This window comes from Neomonachus schauinslandi, chromosome 3 (genome assembly GCF_002201575.2).
Source record: "Neomonachus schauinslandi chromosome 3, ASM220157v2, whole genome shotgun sequence".
Classification (NCBI taxonomy): domain Eukaryota; kingdom Metazoa; phylum Chordata; class Mammalia; order Carnivora; family Phocidae; genus Neomonachus; species Neomonachus schauinslandi.
This window is the reverse complement of record NC_058405.1, coordinates 83,884,989-83,900,973: the sequence shown is the minus strand read 5'-3', so window position 1 is coordinate 83,900,973 and position 15,985 is coordinate 83,884,989. Positions and strand designations below refer to the sequence as shown.

At 38.1% G+C, this 15,985-nt stretch overlaps 1 protein-coding gene across 1 annotated transcript in view; it reads left to right on the top strand.

The window, feature by feature from the left end:
• UGGT1 (UDP-glucose glycoprotein glucosyltransferase 1) overlaps positions 1 to 15,985 on the top strand; it is a 112,041-nt gene that overhangs the window by 26,729 nt on the left and 69,327 nt on the right. The window contains exons 9-15 of the mRNA XM_021695812.2: positions 22 to 122; positions 762 to 861; positions 1,996 to 2,056; positions 7,240 to 7,331; positions 9,330 to 9,480; positions 10,122 to 10,241; positions 11,508 to 11,593. Coding sequence (XP_021551487.1) covers positions 22 to 122; positions 762 to 861; positions 1,996 to 2,056; positions 7,240 to 7,331; positions 9,330 to 9,480; positions 10,122 to 10,241; positions 11,508 to 11,593 — 711 coding nt within the window. The remainder of the gene's footprint in view (positions 1 to 21; positions 123 to 761; positions 862 to 1,995; positions 2,057 to 7,239; positions 7,332 to 9,329; positions 9,481 to 10,121; positions 10,242 to 11,507; positions 11,594 to 15,985) is intronic.

The following is a 15,985-nucleotide window of genomic DNA, read 5'->3' as shown; positions in this document are numbered from 1 at the left end:
CTGATTTTATGTTTCTTTTAGAGACCTGCACCCTGACCTGAAGGGGCAGTTGAAAGAACTCAGAAAACATCTTGTGGAAAGCACCAATGAAATGGCACCTTTAAAAGTTTGGCAGTTGCAAGGTAGTAAACATGTAGAGGAATCACTGGCCTACTTTTTGACTAAATTTTATGGTATTAAAAAAAATTTAGAATTTGAAATTAATGTTATCTATTTGCCAAATTCTGAAGGTACCACAGCTTTTCAATATAGAGTGATTAATTATGACTAATCAGAAAAGAAAGGAAGTCCTTTTGGAGATAGATAACACTATGCAGAAGTAGATACAAAAATGAGTGCCAGATCTTTATCTGTGTAAACAGATACATAAGTGGGTAATAGTACAAACATGTTTGTCTTAGTCTTTATGTTTATATATATGTTTCTTGAACAGTGTATCTGTTGAATGTTAAAGACATTAACATGGCAGGATATATTTTTGCTTTTCTGGTCCAAAGATCTAGTTATCACATTATTTTTTTTTAACATAATTTACTAAAGTCTTTTGCTATACTTTGTGGGGACCTATGAAGTGCATAAAACCTGAAATTAAATCATGGGCACTCTCTGAAATGGTTACATTCTCAATTACCAAGAAAATTGTGAGAAAGAAATTTTTTTTCTTATTTCTCTTTGCATTAGATTAATGCACTTTAAATTGTATTTGACCTTGTTGCAGATCTCAGTTTCCAGACTTTAAATTGTATTTGACCTTGTTGCAGATCTCAGTTTCCAGACTGCTGCCCGAATCTTGGCTGCTCCTATTGAATTAGCTTTGGTAGTTATGAAGGATCTTAGTCAAAATTTTCCTACCAAAGCCAGGTAATAAAGAGTAAGGCTCTGACACATTTTTCTCTTTGACACATACATTAATTATCTTCATGTGTACATGCAAAATGAGGTGAGTAAAATATGAAAATGCTTAGAAAATTAAAGTTTTACTACCAGTACCATACCGCTAATCATGCTTCTTTTTGGGAAGGTGGCAATGCCATACACTGTGTGGTTGGAGAGACCCATCTAGCTTGTGTCCTTGGCTCTGCCACTTGCTAGTTGCATGATGTTTGCAAATAAGCAACCTCTCTTTACCTCACTTCCTCAGCAGTAAAATGGAAATAATGATACCTACCTGTCAGGATTGGATGAGTTAACAAAATCTGATGTCTGCAGATATAACTAATCTAGGGTCTGGCATGGACTATAATGTTTTGTTCCTGAAGAGTTTCATATACATCATCTTATTCAAACTTGATGAGGAAAATGAGTTCTAGAGGCTTTTTCATGGTGACACAATAAGATTTTGAATGCAGCTTTTTTTGATATTGCTTTCAGTTGTATAATGGTCCTCCACATCTTCTAAAAAATGATTTTAAAAGCCAAATTTTTAGAGACTAATGATTTAAATGGTTGCCAGTGTTTTTCTTGAATAACTGAACAAGGTGTTTTGACTTCTGATGTGAGATATTTTATAAATAAGTTTATTTGATTAGTCTTGGAAAATATTTCTTAGACTTATAAATCATAAAGTACATTCTCATTTAGCTCAGCAGGCTATTAAAGATATACATGTAGGATTACACCTCCACCAAAAGTGCTCAAATAGTATGAGCAGTCTGTCACCTTAATTTAACATTAGATTTTAGCCTGTGAACAGTAAAGATCATATATAGGAATGGAGTTACACATACTTAACCTAAGATCTTGGGGATAACTGCACTTGCTTTAAAATGCTGCTACTGCTGCTACTTTTCTGTGGCATCATATCTTGTAGTAAAATGAAAATATACGTACACCTGAATGGAGAAATGTATTTAATTATTTGTGAAGGTGAAGGTTTTTTTTTTATTTAGTTTTTTGTAATGTATTGAGCAATGTGTTGTTTTATACATAAATATAGGGAAATTGAAGACATATCAAATGTTAAACTAAACACTAATAACATTTTTATTTATTTAGAGCAATAACAAAAACAGCAGTGAGTTCGGAACTTAGAACCGAAGTGGAAGAGAATCAGAAGGTATTACCCAGTGAAAAATCACTATTTTCCTTTCTGTTTTGTATTGTATCTTTAAAGATGAGGAAATCTGAGTTACATCAATGACATTTAACTGTTTTACCTCCTTTTAGTAAAGATGGTGGTGTTTTATTTCTGTAATCGTTTTTTATATTTTTAATTTTTAATCAGGGTTGAATATGAATATAATTCAAACATCAGGGGTGCCTGGGTAGCTCAGTTGATTAGGTGTCCAACTCTTGATTTTGGCTCAGGTCATGATCTAGGAGTCCTGGGATCAAGCCCCGTGTCAGGCTCTGCACCAGGTGTGGAGTCTACTTGTCCCTCTTCCTCTGCTCCTCTCCCCACTCCTGCTTGCTTGTGTGTGTGCTCTCTTTCTCTTTCAAATAAATAAATAAATAAAATCTTAAAAAAAAAAATCAGATGGTGCCACCACTTTGTTTAGATAAACAGCATCCTCCTAACACGACTTCCTCCGTTTTGTCCCCCTTACTAGAAGTATCTGCTTTCAACACTAAGCTAATTGTTTTGATATTTATCCCCAGATTTCTAGCAAGTTTGAACTGGTACGGTGTTTTCCAATTTCAGCCTTATGTCTTGGCCTCCATTACAAGGATGAAGTTTAACTTTCTTTCACTGCCCCTCACCCCTATGTCTGCCATTACTCCATATTGGTACTTCCCTGTCTCTCCAATTTCTCTGTATATTTTTGTTGTGATTTCATCGATTTTTGTTCTGCTCCACTGTGGTCTGGTGGTTCTTTATTTAGGGCATACCAGTTATCCTGGGACCTTGCTTTAATCTCTTTTGTTGGATCTCCTATTCTTGGATTTCAGGTCTTCTTTGTTTTTGGTTTACTCCCTTATTTTGGTGTAGCACATTATTCTTCATGAGAAGAGTTGCATGTGAGGTAAATTTCAGACTCTGAGAAATCAAATTTCTGATTTCTGTTTTTTTTTTTAAGATTAATTAATTTATTTGAGAGAGAGAGAGAAAACACAAGCAGGGAGGCGGGGCAGAGGGAGAGGGAGAAGCAGTCTCTCCACTGAGCAAGGAGCCTGATTTGGGGCTCGATACCAGGACCCTGGGATCATGTTCTGAGCTGAAGGCAGACGCTTAACTGACAGCCACCCAGACATCCCTCCATTTCTGTTTTTATTGATATCTTGGCTGGGTATAGAATTCTAGATTGGAAGTCATTTAGAAGTTTTGTTACCGGACCCAAGTGGGTCTGCTCCTTCGTAAGTAATAAGACAGAGACTATACCAGGTAGAGTTGCCTTCAGAGGTCATCTTTATTTGTATAAATAGGGAGATCACAGGGAATAATTTCCAAAGCCATGACTGTTCCAATAGGGGTAAGCTGCCTCCTTTTATTAGGGTTTGGGATGACTATTCCCTAAACTGGGGACTTTAACATTATAAGGAGGCTGAGGAAGGAGCACTTGCTGATTCATCTGCACAGGTGTCATCCATTATCCTTAAGTTTCTTTCTCTGTTCCAGCAATTTGTTAGTTTCTAAAAGATGAAATTGACAGACTGAACCTTTTAGGAGTTTCCTGAGTTCAGTAGGTCAGTCCTGAATTCAGGGGGTCAAGGGTGAAAGTTTGAAGGCATTGCTTCTTGGAATTTTGGTTTCTATTGTGGATATTGAGAAATCTGAACCCTTGGTATGAGATCTGTTTTTTCTTTCCAGAATCATTCAGGATCTTTTCTTCAACCCTATAATCTGAAATTTCACAATGCTGTGCCTTTTAAGAAAATCTCTGTACTGTTGGGTGAATGGTGGCCCCTCCAAATCTGGAAAACAATTTCCTTTAGTTTTGGGAAATTTGCTTGAATTATTTCTTTGCCTCATTCTCTCTGGTTTCTCTTTTTTGTTTTCCTGGAATTCTTCATTTTTAAGGTATTGCATCTCCTTGACTAGTTTGTCCTAATTAAAAAATACATTTCTTATTTTCCAGTTCTTTTATGTTTTATTTTTAAACTTTCTGGGAAAGATTTTCAACTCCTTTGTTGATATTTTTCCTTCAGTTTTCAAATCTTTAATTTCCAAGAGTTACTGTTCTTAGATTCCTCTTTTTATGGTGTTCTTTTATCTTTCTGAAGCTATCAGTGGTGCATGTGTATGTTTTCTTCTCTCTTTTTATTTAGTTATTTAAAAATTTCTATTTATTTATTTATTTATTTTGTTAATCACCATATATTACATCATTAGTTTTTGATGTAGTGTTCCATGACTCATTGTTTGTGCATAACACCCAGTGCTCCATGCAGAACGTGCCCTCTTTAATACCCATCACCAGGCTAACCCATCCTCCCACCCCCCTCCCCTCCCCTCTGGAACCCTCAGTTTGTTTTTCAGGGTCCATCGTCTCTCATGGTTTGTCTCCCCCTCCTATTCCCCCCCCTTCATTCTTCCCCTCCTGCTATCTTCTTCTTCTTTTTTTTTTCTTAACATATATTGCATTATTTGTTTCAGAAGTACAGATCTGTGATTCAACAGTCTTGCACAATTCACAGCACTCACCGTAGCACTTACCCTCCCCAATGTCTATCACCCAGCCACCCCCCCACCCCCCCTCCAGCAACCCTCAGTTTTATTTATTTATTTTTAAGATTTTATTTATTTATTTGACAGAGAGAGACACAGTGAGAGAGGGAACACAAGCAGGGGGAGTGGAAGAGGGAGAAGCAGGCTTTCCCGCTGAGCAGGGAGCCCGATGCGGGGCTCGATCCCAGGACCCTGAGATCATGACCTGAGCCGAAGGCAGACACATAAAGACTGAGCCACCCAGGCGCCCCTGTTTTCTTCTCTCTTGCACCATCTGTTTCCTCTTAAGTTGACTTTCTTTTTGTCTTGGTCTCTTGTCTTTAATGTTAGAGGCTTTCCTTACATGTTTGGTGAACCGCTGCTCATATTGAAGAGAATGAGGCAGTAAAGAGCTTGTGGGAAGCCTTAAGAATGAGGCTTTTGACTGTAGGCTCTCCTGGTATGACACTTTCCTAGTTCACCCCAGTTCACCCTCAGGTGTCAGTATCCTGATACCTTTCCTCTTGAGCTGTTCAGTCACCAGAAAAGGATCTTCTGATCTTCTGCCTGGAGGGTGAAGTCTGGCTGCCTGAGTAGAACTTACACCCAGTCCCCAGTTTTCAGTGAGGGGTCCCTGCCCTCAGTTGTGCTTCATTTCCCCAAGTTCCCGGATTCTCTCTTTCACTCTTTCCAGGGAATTTTCCTTCATTTTTCTGGAGTAGAGGGAGTCATGACAGCAGTCACCTTACTGTGTGAGTAGGAGAGTCTGAGGGCTCTTATCTTTAAAAAGCTGTCCATCAGAACTCATTTTCTAGCCTAGTGATTACCCCCTTATACATGTGTTCTTTGTGTTGTCAATTCTTGAGCCTTTTGAAGAGTTCCACAGGATAACTTGTGATTTCTGTTGGCTTTTCCCACTGTTGGCCTGCCATTCAGCTTTCTCGGGGTTGCTAAGACAGTTGCTATTCATGCATTTCCTTTCCACCTTCCAAAATTAATTGCCCTTTTCCTTTTTTTGTTCTCTTTGTTGTTGTGGATTTATAACTTTATAAAAGTCCCTTTTTAAAAAACTGACATTTCAACAGAGTTTCAGGAGGGGAAAAAAGAAATGCTTGTGTTCAGTCTACTAACTTTACCCCAGATTTTTTAAACCTTTACATGTGAGATATTAATTACATAGATCTGAGGAATAAGTAAACCAAATTTATCTCAAATATTTACTAAGTTGAAGAAACCTTATTAACAGTTTTTATTTACTTTATTTTTGATTTCCAGAATAACAGTACCAATACTTAAGCCTTTTTCCCCTGCAAGAGAACAAAACATTAAATTATATAGACTGTAGTATTTCCTGGATTCTTTTTTTTTTTATTAAATGTTTTGTTAAAGTATAAAATACAAAAATATACAACACATGCAAAAATGTGCACAAATGCTCTATCTTTAGTGTAATGCATTTTCACAAAGTGAACTTTGCTCTGTTACCAGCACCCAGATCTTGAAATAGATAGGAGTCATGTTTAGCAGCTCAGAATCAGTGTTTCTTACAGTCAGAGGGTGTACAGCCTGGGTGTCAGTGGACATGGAGTTTTTCTTGCCCATGTAAGAAATTCCATTTCTGAATTGATGCAACTCTCCATTTTCCCCTTATTTTATCTGCAATTTAATCCTTGCAGGGCAAAGAAACAGAGGCTGTGGCTTCCTCATCGTTTTATGCTTTACGCATGCAATACTGGACCTTAAAGTTTACTTGTCTTAGTCTGCTGACTCCTGGGAAATGAAAGGAGCTCAACAGTCCCTGTCCTTCTTGTTCCTGTGAGAACTAAGGGCTTAAGTTCTGTCCCTAGTTTCTGAGTAGTTTTTTCCCTTTGCTGTGTGGATTAGCTCCCTGTGGTGTGGAATATGAATAGTAGTCCCAGTTTCCTTGGAAGGAAAGAGTAATTAAATGGAAAGATAGAAGTCAACAGAAGCTACAGCATGGCATCCAGGCAGTGTGTCTGATGGGTCAGGCAGGTCTGAAGGGCTGCAGGGACTGCACAGTCACCTGTGTGTCAGGGAGCCACCGTCTCAGGGAGCAGCAGTTGAAGGGCCCCATGGAGACCAGGTCTTGGACAGTTAGGTGCACGTGGGTGCTGTCTCCAGGGCAGCAACTCAGCTTCTTAGTATGCATTAGTTTGAAGGTTTAAGGGAGGTGTGGGGTCTTGAAACCCTTTTAGATTAGATCCCCGGAGTTCATCAGGAAGGCCCAGCTGTTAGTGACTGCTATCACCACCACCTTGGTTGGCATCACAAACAGTAAATAGTAAAAGAAGTCCCCTTTTATGAAAATGACCCTCAGCACTTGGCTTATTTAATCAATCTCCCTCCTCCTCCTTCCCCCAACATTATGGGAAACAGTTGTATTAATCGTAGTTGGAAGGAGGAAAGGGAGGAGAGGTATATTTCACATGAAACAGTAGTTTCATTACAATGTAGTAAATGCTAAGAAATGTCTGTGGGAGTACATAAAAGGAAATCTTAACCCAGCCTTAGGGTTTCCTATATTAAATAAGAGGATGCAACATTTGCACATACACTAAAGTCAGAAAGATGGAAATTTTTGTTAAACATTCTCTTCTTGCTCCTTAACTTTTTTTTTTTTTTAAATATTTTAGTATTTCAAAGGAACTTTAGGATTACAGCCTGGAGATTCCGCGCTGTTTATCAATGGACTTCATATTGATTTAGATACACAGGATATATTCAGGTATGGATAATTTTTATTCTCTGGAAAGGTTTTATGATGTTAGCTTCTCATAGCATGTTCAGATTGTTTTTCCTACTTGACGTGGCATGTTGCAAAGCCTAATGGCTTATGAGGTGGAGTGAGTAATGAGTCCTGAGTCCTGAGTGGATGACTGGGATGACACAATAATACTGTCATTTGTTATTATAATGTACTTTCAAGGTCTTGGACATTGAAGGCCTAATTGTCTTTCGTGGATACCCTTTTAGAGCTATAGTTTTTCTCTTATCCATAAAAAAAGAGTGCGAGTGGGCTCTTTTACTTATGGAAACAGTGTGCAGTAGGTTTATTCAAAATGCTGCCTCTGCCTCCCGTGTCTCAGAAGGTGTTCCATCTTACATATATTATTTGAATATCTAGGGACGCCTGGGTGGCATAGTTGGTTAAGTAGCTGACTGTTGGTTTCGGCTCAGGTCATGATCTCAGAGTTGTAATCTTAAGAGTCATGAGATTGAGCCCCATGTGGAGTCTGCTTGGGTTTCTCTTTCCCTCTCCCTTTGTCCCTCCCTTGCTCTCTCTCTCCTTTCTCTCTCAAATGGATAAATACATCTTAAAAAAAAAAAAAAGAGTATCTACCTTTTTATATTGTTAAAATGTAGTTCAGGACTAACTTGCTCTAAATTGACCTTATGAATTTTGGGGGGGCGGGTGGATAGTTAGGTAGAATTCAGATTTTGTTCTTGGAATTAAGATTGACACAGTTGACACTATGGCTTCATAATAGTGAAAACAAAAGCTACTGCTACTGCTTCCGAAGAACCAGTTCCCCCAATAAGATATTTTAATTGAGCTTTTATGTCCTCCTGCTTTTCAGAGCTAGTAAAAAATAAAATGGATGTGGATGCTTTAAAAAGATTGTCCAGATTTGTAATTTTTTTTTAAGTAAAAAATATGCGCCTCTTTAATTTTTCAGAGTTTACAAATTGAGTACTTGCTTATTTAAACAGTTTTAAGTAATACACAGATAAAAGAACTAAGAAAAGGAGAGTCTTCATCCTGGCTTCTTATTTCTTCTTCCTTCCCATCTTTTCTACCTTCCCTAGCAAACCTTTATGTTGGGTATAAATTCTTCCAGACCTTTTACTGTGGTTGTATATGTGTGCATCTTGTAAATTGACACTGATGTTGTAACCTATGTTAAATCTATATAATGTAGTTACTTTTTTTTTTTTTAAGATTTTATTTATTTATTTGAGAGAGAGAGAATGAGAGAGAGCAAGCACATGAGAGGGGGGAGGGTCAGAGGGAGAAGCAGACTCCCTGCCGAGCAGGGAGCCCGATGCGGGACTCGATCCAGGGACTCCAGGATCATGACCTGAGCCGAAGGCAGTCGCTTAACCAACTGAGCCACCCAGGCGCCCCTAATGTAGTTACTTTTTAAAATAAATTTTTAAATTATGAGATAATTGCAGATTTATGTAGAAATAATACTGAGAGGTTACCATAGTGTTTTTTTTTTTAAACATGCAGTGTAAAATTCAGATGAGGATTATTTCATCCTCAAATTGTGTATTTTTTTTTTTAAAGATTTTTTTTATTTATTTGTTTGAGAGAGAGAGTGAGAGAGAGAGAGCACAAGAGGGGGGAGCGGGAGAGGGAGAAGCAGGCTCCCTGCCGAGCAGGGAGCCCTATGCGGGACTCGATCCAGGGACTCCAGGATCATGACCTGAGCCGAAGGCAGTCGCTTAACCAACTGAGCCACCCAGGCGCCCTCAAATTGTGTATTTATATTTAGAGATAATTTTATACCTGATAGATACATTGGTAAGTTTAATAAGAAGCAAGTCCTACCTACTTCGTTCTCTATATTTTGATGAGATGAAGCAAGGGGAAGAGCTCCCTTTTTTGATTTCTTGGCTAGTTTGAACAGGGCATTGAATTTGAACTGATAAATCTTTTCATGGTGAGGTTTTTTTTTGTTTTTAAACTTTTTCTACTAAATACCTTTTTTCCCCCCAGTCTGTTTGATATATTGAGGAATGAAGCTCGGGTAATGGAGGGTCTGCATAGATTGGGAATAGAAGGCCTTTCTCTGCATAATGTTTTGAAACTGAACATCCAGCCCTCTGAGGCCGACTATGCTGTAGACATCCGGAGTCCTGCTATTTCAGTAGGTATTCTGTTGGAGTGTCCAAGGGGCACTGGCATTTTGTTGTGGTTTTCTCATTGTGTTTTGTGCATATATGTGAGAATTTATTTGGGGTGGATACCTAGAACTAGAATACTTCTCTAAAGTGACTGTTTTCCTCTCTCAAGTGACTATTCCAGGCACCAGCATTGGGTGAGAGTTCCAATTGCTCTACACCCTTGCCTGTTCTTGGATATTGACAAACTTTAAAATTTAATGATTGTGAAATTTCACTGTAGTTTTAGTTTCTAATTCTCAGATTACTAGTGAAGATGTACATCTTTACTTGTGTTAATTGCCTTGTTGGATTTCCTCTGTAAATTTCTTCATATCCGTAGCTTATTTTCTTTTCTCATATGTTGTGGACCTTTTTTTTATTGATATGTTAGATTTCTATACATGGTCTTGATACTAGTCCTTTAATGGTTTTATAGGTTGCAAGTATCTTCTGTTCTGTGGCTTGTGTTTTAGTCACTCATTTTTCTACTTGATCTTTGTATTTTTGAAAATGGTCTTTCCCATGTGATTCTTCTTAAAATCATTTCAAGTCTTACTGTTATTTCTGGTAATTTCACTAATAGTGACTAAAGTGTATGCACCATGTTGTGCTATTTTTTTCCTAGTGGATCAACAACTTGGAGGTTGATAGCAGATACAATTCATGGCCTTCTAGTCTACAAGAGTTGCTTCGACCCACCTTTCCTGGTGTTATCCGGCAGATCAGGAAAAACTTGCATAACATGGTGAGTAAAACTACTAATTGTCTGGTGATGAGCTCTGTTTCTCTCTTGCCTTCTCGCCTACCTTTAAGCCATATCTAGACTGTTCATTTCTGTCCTGTACTAGCTGCTTCTCCCATCATTATCACCACTAAATATGTTCTTCTTCTACCTCCATATTCAAACTGAAGGGTTTTTAAATGTATTGATCATGTGTGAGGCTGTGAGATGTCACAGTAGCAATACTGCCTCCATCAGCTTGTAAAGAAATGTTCCTCATCCTTAACCTGAAAGTTTAGGCCATGTTGTTTTAGTTTTTTAAGATTTATTTTAGAGAGAGAGAGCGCGAGCGAGCATGCAAGCAAGAGCGGGGGGAGGGGCAGAGGGAGAAGGAGGGAGAGAGAATCTTAAGCAGACTCTGCACTGAGCATGGAGCCTGACGTGGGTCTCGACCTCATGACCCTGAGATCACAGCCTGAGCCGAAACAGAGAGTCAGACACTTAACCGACTACGCAGCCCAGGGGCCCCTTATTTTAGTTTAAAGATAGTTTTACGCAGAAGATGAATATGCTGCTACTCTTTTCCTTTAATATCTTAATCTCTAAAACTTAAATAAATCTTTCTGTGAGCTCCTACTTGTTATTCCTTATTTCACTGCTTTAGAGAGAGAGAGGAGGAGGTTTCTTAGTTGGCCCTCTTTTTCCCTGTCATTTCTTCCTTTCCCACCATTTACTCTTAAAGAGATTGGGGGCAGGTCTCCTTCCCCAAAACGTGCAAGGGAAACTGTCCTCTATACTTGTCTCACTTTTGAAACCACTTTTTTCCTTCCTAGTCAAAATTTCATCCTCTTTTTCTTACTATATATCTGAACTTATTAAACGGGGTTATATATGTGTTTAAAGCACATCATGAGATCTTAATACATGATAGCTATTATTGTGATCTAAAAATTGAGTTTTAAATGAATTCTTAATTCAGAAATGCTTAGAAATGAATACACAGAAAAGATAATCTCAGTTTTCTAAGGTAGGAGATTTCTTAAAACTTGGGTTTTTTTAGGTGTAGTAAAACTATGGATGTTAGTAATCTACAACACAGTTCCCATGTTATTAGCAGAATATCATGAGAGTACTGCATTCTTTTGAACATTAAGGAGGGAAACTGCTGTTTGTGTAACTCCTCTTTCGTGTGGTTCAGGAGTTCCTGGAAGTACAAAGAGTAACAGCATTTTTATGTGACATTAGAATAAATTTCATTTTATGTGTTCCCTTCCCCCTTCTCCTTTACAGGTTTTCATAGTTGATCCTGCTCATGAGACCACAGCAGAGTTGATTAACACAGCTGAGATGTTCCTCAGTAATCATATACCACTAAGGTAACACTGGTATTGATTTAATGATATATATCTAATTAGCGGAGGTTTTGTCATTCTTAAATGCAAGTCTGGTGCTACTGGATAATTAATAGTCGGATCATTAATGGCAGTTGTATCTTTTGTTTAAGTATGAAGCAGTATCTTTTGGGGTAGAAAATTTGATTCTCAATGGATAAAAGCTTACCACCAGTGAATTATTAATAAATAGCTCATGTAAAAATAGTTTGTGGTCTCAGCTTGCTTCCTAGTGAAAGGGAATTTTCCTAGGTAAGTGTCCACATCACAAAGCCTATTTCTGCTTTTCCTGGAGATAAAGAGCTTTGCCAACAACCTTTTTAGACTGGCAAGGACTAAATTTACCTGTAGCTTTTTGTAGACGCAAACACACTTGTTTTATTTGCATTGCCAAATCTACCAACAGGGTACTTGAATGGCTGGGTTTTTCACTGTGCTTTTTTAAGAACAGCATTTTAATGCTTTACAAATACATGCTAAGATATTTTCACTTATATTCTTTTTTTTCAAAGATTTTATTTACTTATTTGAGAGAGAGAGAGAGAGTGAGAGATTGAGATCACGCGCAAGGGGGAAGGGTAGAGGGAGAAGCAGACTCCCTGCTGAGCAGGGAGCCTGATGCGGGACTCGATCCCAGGACCCTGGAATCATGACCTCAGCCAAAGGCGAACGCTTAGCCCATTGAGCTACCCAGGCGCCCATTTCGCTTATATTCTGAGTAATGTCGACCAAAATCTGAATTCTTAGAAAAGATGAAAATAGAGAAGAAGAAAAGTCTAGCTAACAAATGTAGTGTGTTCTGTGCCCAGCACTGAGCTAAATGCTGTGGATAGTATCTAAGCTGTATTCCTACCTTCTTGGAAAAAATACTGTTCATACTTTCAGACACTTTAAGAAAATATTTGATCAGATTCTAGGTTATGTCCTAGTCATAGTGCTTTAGAATTTCAGGGAAGCAAAAGATAATGAACTAAGATATTTGGGAGGGACAAAGGTTTCATGGAACCGTTGGATATTAGTTAAGCTTTGAAGAAAATAGAGGGTTTTTGTTGATGGAAAAGTAGAGATTTTGTTTAGTGAAATTTTTCATGTAAAACATGCATATCCCCTGGTTTGATGGAGGACTGAACTACTGGATTGCAGCCAGAGCTATATTTTGATTAAAAGAGAAATAAAAGAACACAGAAGAAGTTGGCCCATGTTACACGATGGGCACTAAGTAAATATTTGTTGAATTTCATTGAGGGACAAGAAGAGGGAATGTGGTTTTCACATTGTGAAGGTAGGTGAGAAGACACTTACTGGCGGTAGAGAGGAGTGTTGGCATACATAGTTGGTGGAGATACCCAAGGCAGACTGGCTATTGTTTTAGTCTTTGTTTCCCTTGATATGGTACACCAGGTTGTTGACAGGGGCTGAGGAGAGGAGGGAACAAACCTGGGAGACTCCCTAGTGGTACTTGTTAAGAGACTGGGCCTGAGAGAAACAGAAGTCTGAAGGGGCCTAGCTAACAGAAAAACTCTGATGCCCTTTCTAGAAATTGGAAATGTGGAAAGGGGAATTCCTTTGTGAGGAGATACTTAGCTCTTATTTTTGTTTTCATAAGAATAACATTTAAGGGCGCCTGGGTGGCTCAGTTGGTTAAGCGACTGCCTTCGGCTCAGGTCATGATCCTGGACTCCCGGGATCGAGTCCCGCATCGGGCTCCCTGCTCAGCAGGGAGTCTGCTTCTCCCTCTGACCCTCCCCCCTCTCATGCTCTCTCTATCTCATTCTCTCTCTCAAATAAATAAATAAAATCTTTAAAAAAAAAAAAGAACATTTAAGTCATTTCTGCCTAGAACCTACTCATATGATTTCTGTTTTAAGTGGGATTTTAAAAAACAAACACAATTTTTATCTATAAACAAACTCTCTTGCCACCACCATCTACATATACACACACTCTCTACATACCACAGGAGAGCATGATGTTTGATATGTATCTTTTTGTATTTTCTTCTATTTTTAGGCTTTACCTCTTTCTCTTTTTAATTAATAGACTTTGTATTTTTTAGAGCACTGTTAATTAATTAGCCTTTATTGATACATTATTATTAACTAAAGTTCATAGTTTACATTTGGGTTCATTGTTTGCATTGTATAGTCTGTGGGTTTTGACAAATGTGTAATGACATGTTTCCACCATCACACAATCCTACAGAATAGGTTCACTGTCCTCCACATCCTCCGTGCCCCACCTGTTTGTCCTTCCCTCTCAACTGCTGGCAACCACTGGTCTCTTTACTGCCTCCATTGTTTTTCCCTTTCCAGACTCATGATATATATATCATTATTAGATTGGCTTTTTTTTTTCATTTAGCAGTATGCTTTTAAGGTTTGTCCATGTCTTTTTTTTTTTTTTAAGATTTTATTTATTTATTTGACAGAGAGAGACACAACAAGAGAGGGAGCTCAAGCAGGGGGAGTGGGAGAGGGAGAAGAAGGCTTCCTGTGGAGCTGGGAGCCGGATGCGGGGCTCAATCCCAGGACCCTGGGATCATGACCTGAGCTGAAGGCAGATGCTTAACAACTGAGCCACCCAGGCGCCCCTGTCTTTGTCTTTTTATGGCTTGATAGACCATTTCATTTTATCATCAAATAATGTTACATTATATAGATGTACTCTGGTGGTGGTGTTTTTTTTTTTTTAATCCAGTCACCTATTGGTAAACATCTTGGTTGCTTCCAAATTTGTGTAATTATAAATAAAGTTGCTGTAAACATCCGTGTGTAGATTTTTGTATGGACATAAGTCTTCAGCTCATTTGAAGAATACCAAGGGGCACAATTGCTTTATCTTATGGTAAAAAGTGTTTTATGAGAAATTGCCACACTGTCTTCCAAAGTGGTTCTACTATTTTGCATTCTTACCAGCAATGAGTAAGAGTTCCTGTTGCTCCAGGTTCTCTCCAGAATTTGGTGTTGTCAGTGTTTTGGATTTTAGCTATTCTAATAATTGTGTAGTGGGATCCCATTGTAGTTTTTTTTTTTTTTTTTAAGATTTTATTTATTTATTTGACAGGGGGAGAGATAGCGAGAGCTGGAACACAAATAGGGGAAGTAGGAGAGGGAGAAGCAGGCTTCCTGCTGAGCAGAGAGCCCAATGCGGGGCCGATCCCAGGATCCAGGGATCGTGACTTGAGCCGAAGGCAGACGCTTAACGACTGAGCCACCCAGGCCCTCCATTGTGGTTTTAATTTGAAATTCCCTAAATACATGATGTTGAACATCCTTTTTTTTTTTTTTTTTTGCTATTTGCCAACTCTGTGCCTTAGTTGCTGAGGTACTAATTCAGATCTTTTGCCCATATTAAACTTTTTGTTGTTGTTGAGTTTTAAGAGTTCTTTGTATATTTTGGATATCTGTCCTTTATCAGATATGTGTTTCTTAGTTTCCCACAGGTTTTCTACCAGTCTGTGGCTTGTTTTCATTCTCTTAATGGTCTCTTTCACAGAGCAGAAGTCCCAGTTTCAGTGAAGTTTAGCTCATCCCTTTTTTTTGGGGGGGGTCATGGATCATGTTTTTGCTTGTTAGATCTAATAAGTCGTTGACCAACCCAAGATCACCTAAATTTTCTGTGTTCTTTTCTAGGAATTTTATAGTTCTGTGTTTTATATTCATGTTTATGATCCATTTTGAGTTAATATTTTGTGAGAGGTATAAGTTCTCTGCCTAGATTTGTTTTTTTGCATTGTGGATATCCAGTTCCATCACCATTTGTTAAAAAGACTATCCATTCTCAGTTGAATTGGTTTTGCTCCAATATGTAGGCTGGTGACTTCTGTATTGGCCAGTGCAAGTTTTTTGCCTTTTTTTTTTTTTTTTTTTTTGCCAGTTTATAGATGTGCAATGGTATCTTTTTGTGGTTCATTCTTATAATTTAATTTAAATTTTAAAATGTAATGAACATTAACCTTGGTTGTAGCTTTTTGCCAACAGATAATAGTAAACATTTTTATGTTTTCCATTTATCTATGATTTTCATCTTGCCTATGTTAATCCCAAAATCCACCCCCCTTTTTATATATTTTCACATTCTGAAAATGTTCACTTCCCCTAATTTTTGCTTAAAAACAACAAAATCTCCAACTAAAACTATAACAGAATCCTTCATGTCAGTAAAGGCCTTTCACCACGTGGAAGCAGTGTGGTTTAACAGTTGAAAAGTCTAAGCCACCTTTGGGAACCTGCTTTTCTATTCTGTAAGTGATGAAAGCCTTTGCCCAGTGTATTAGAGTAGGATGTGAACTGTGCTTTTCAGTAGAGGAAGTTACAATATGTGAGTGGGATACAGGGATGCCATTCTTTTTAACCAGTTGCATTTTTTGAGATAAGT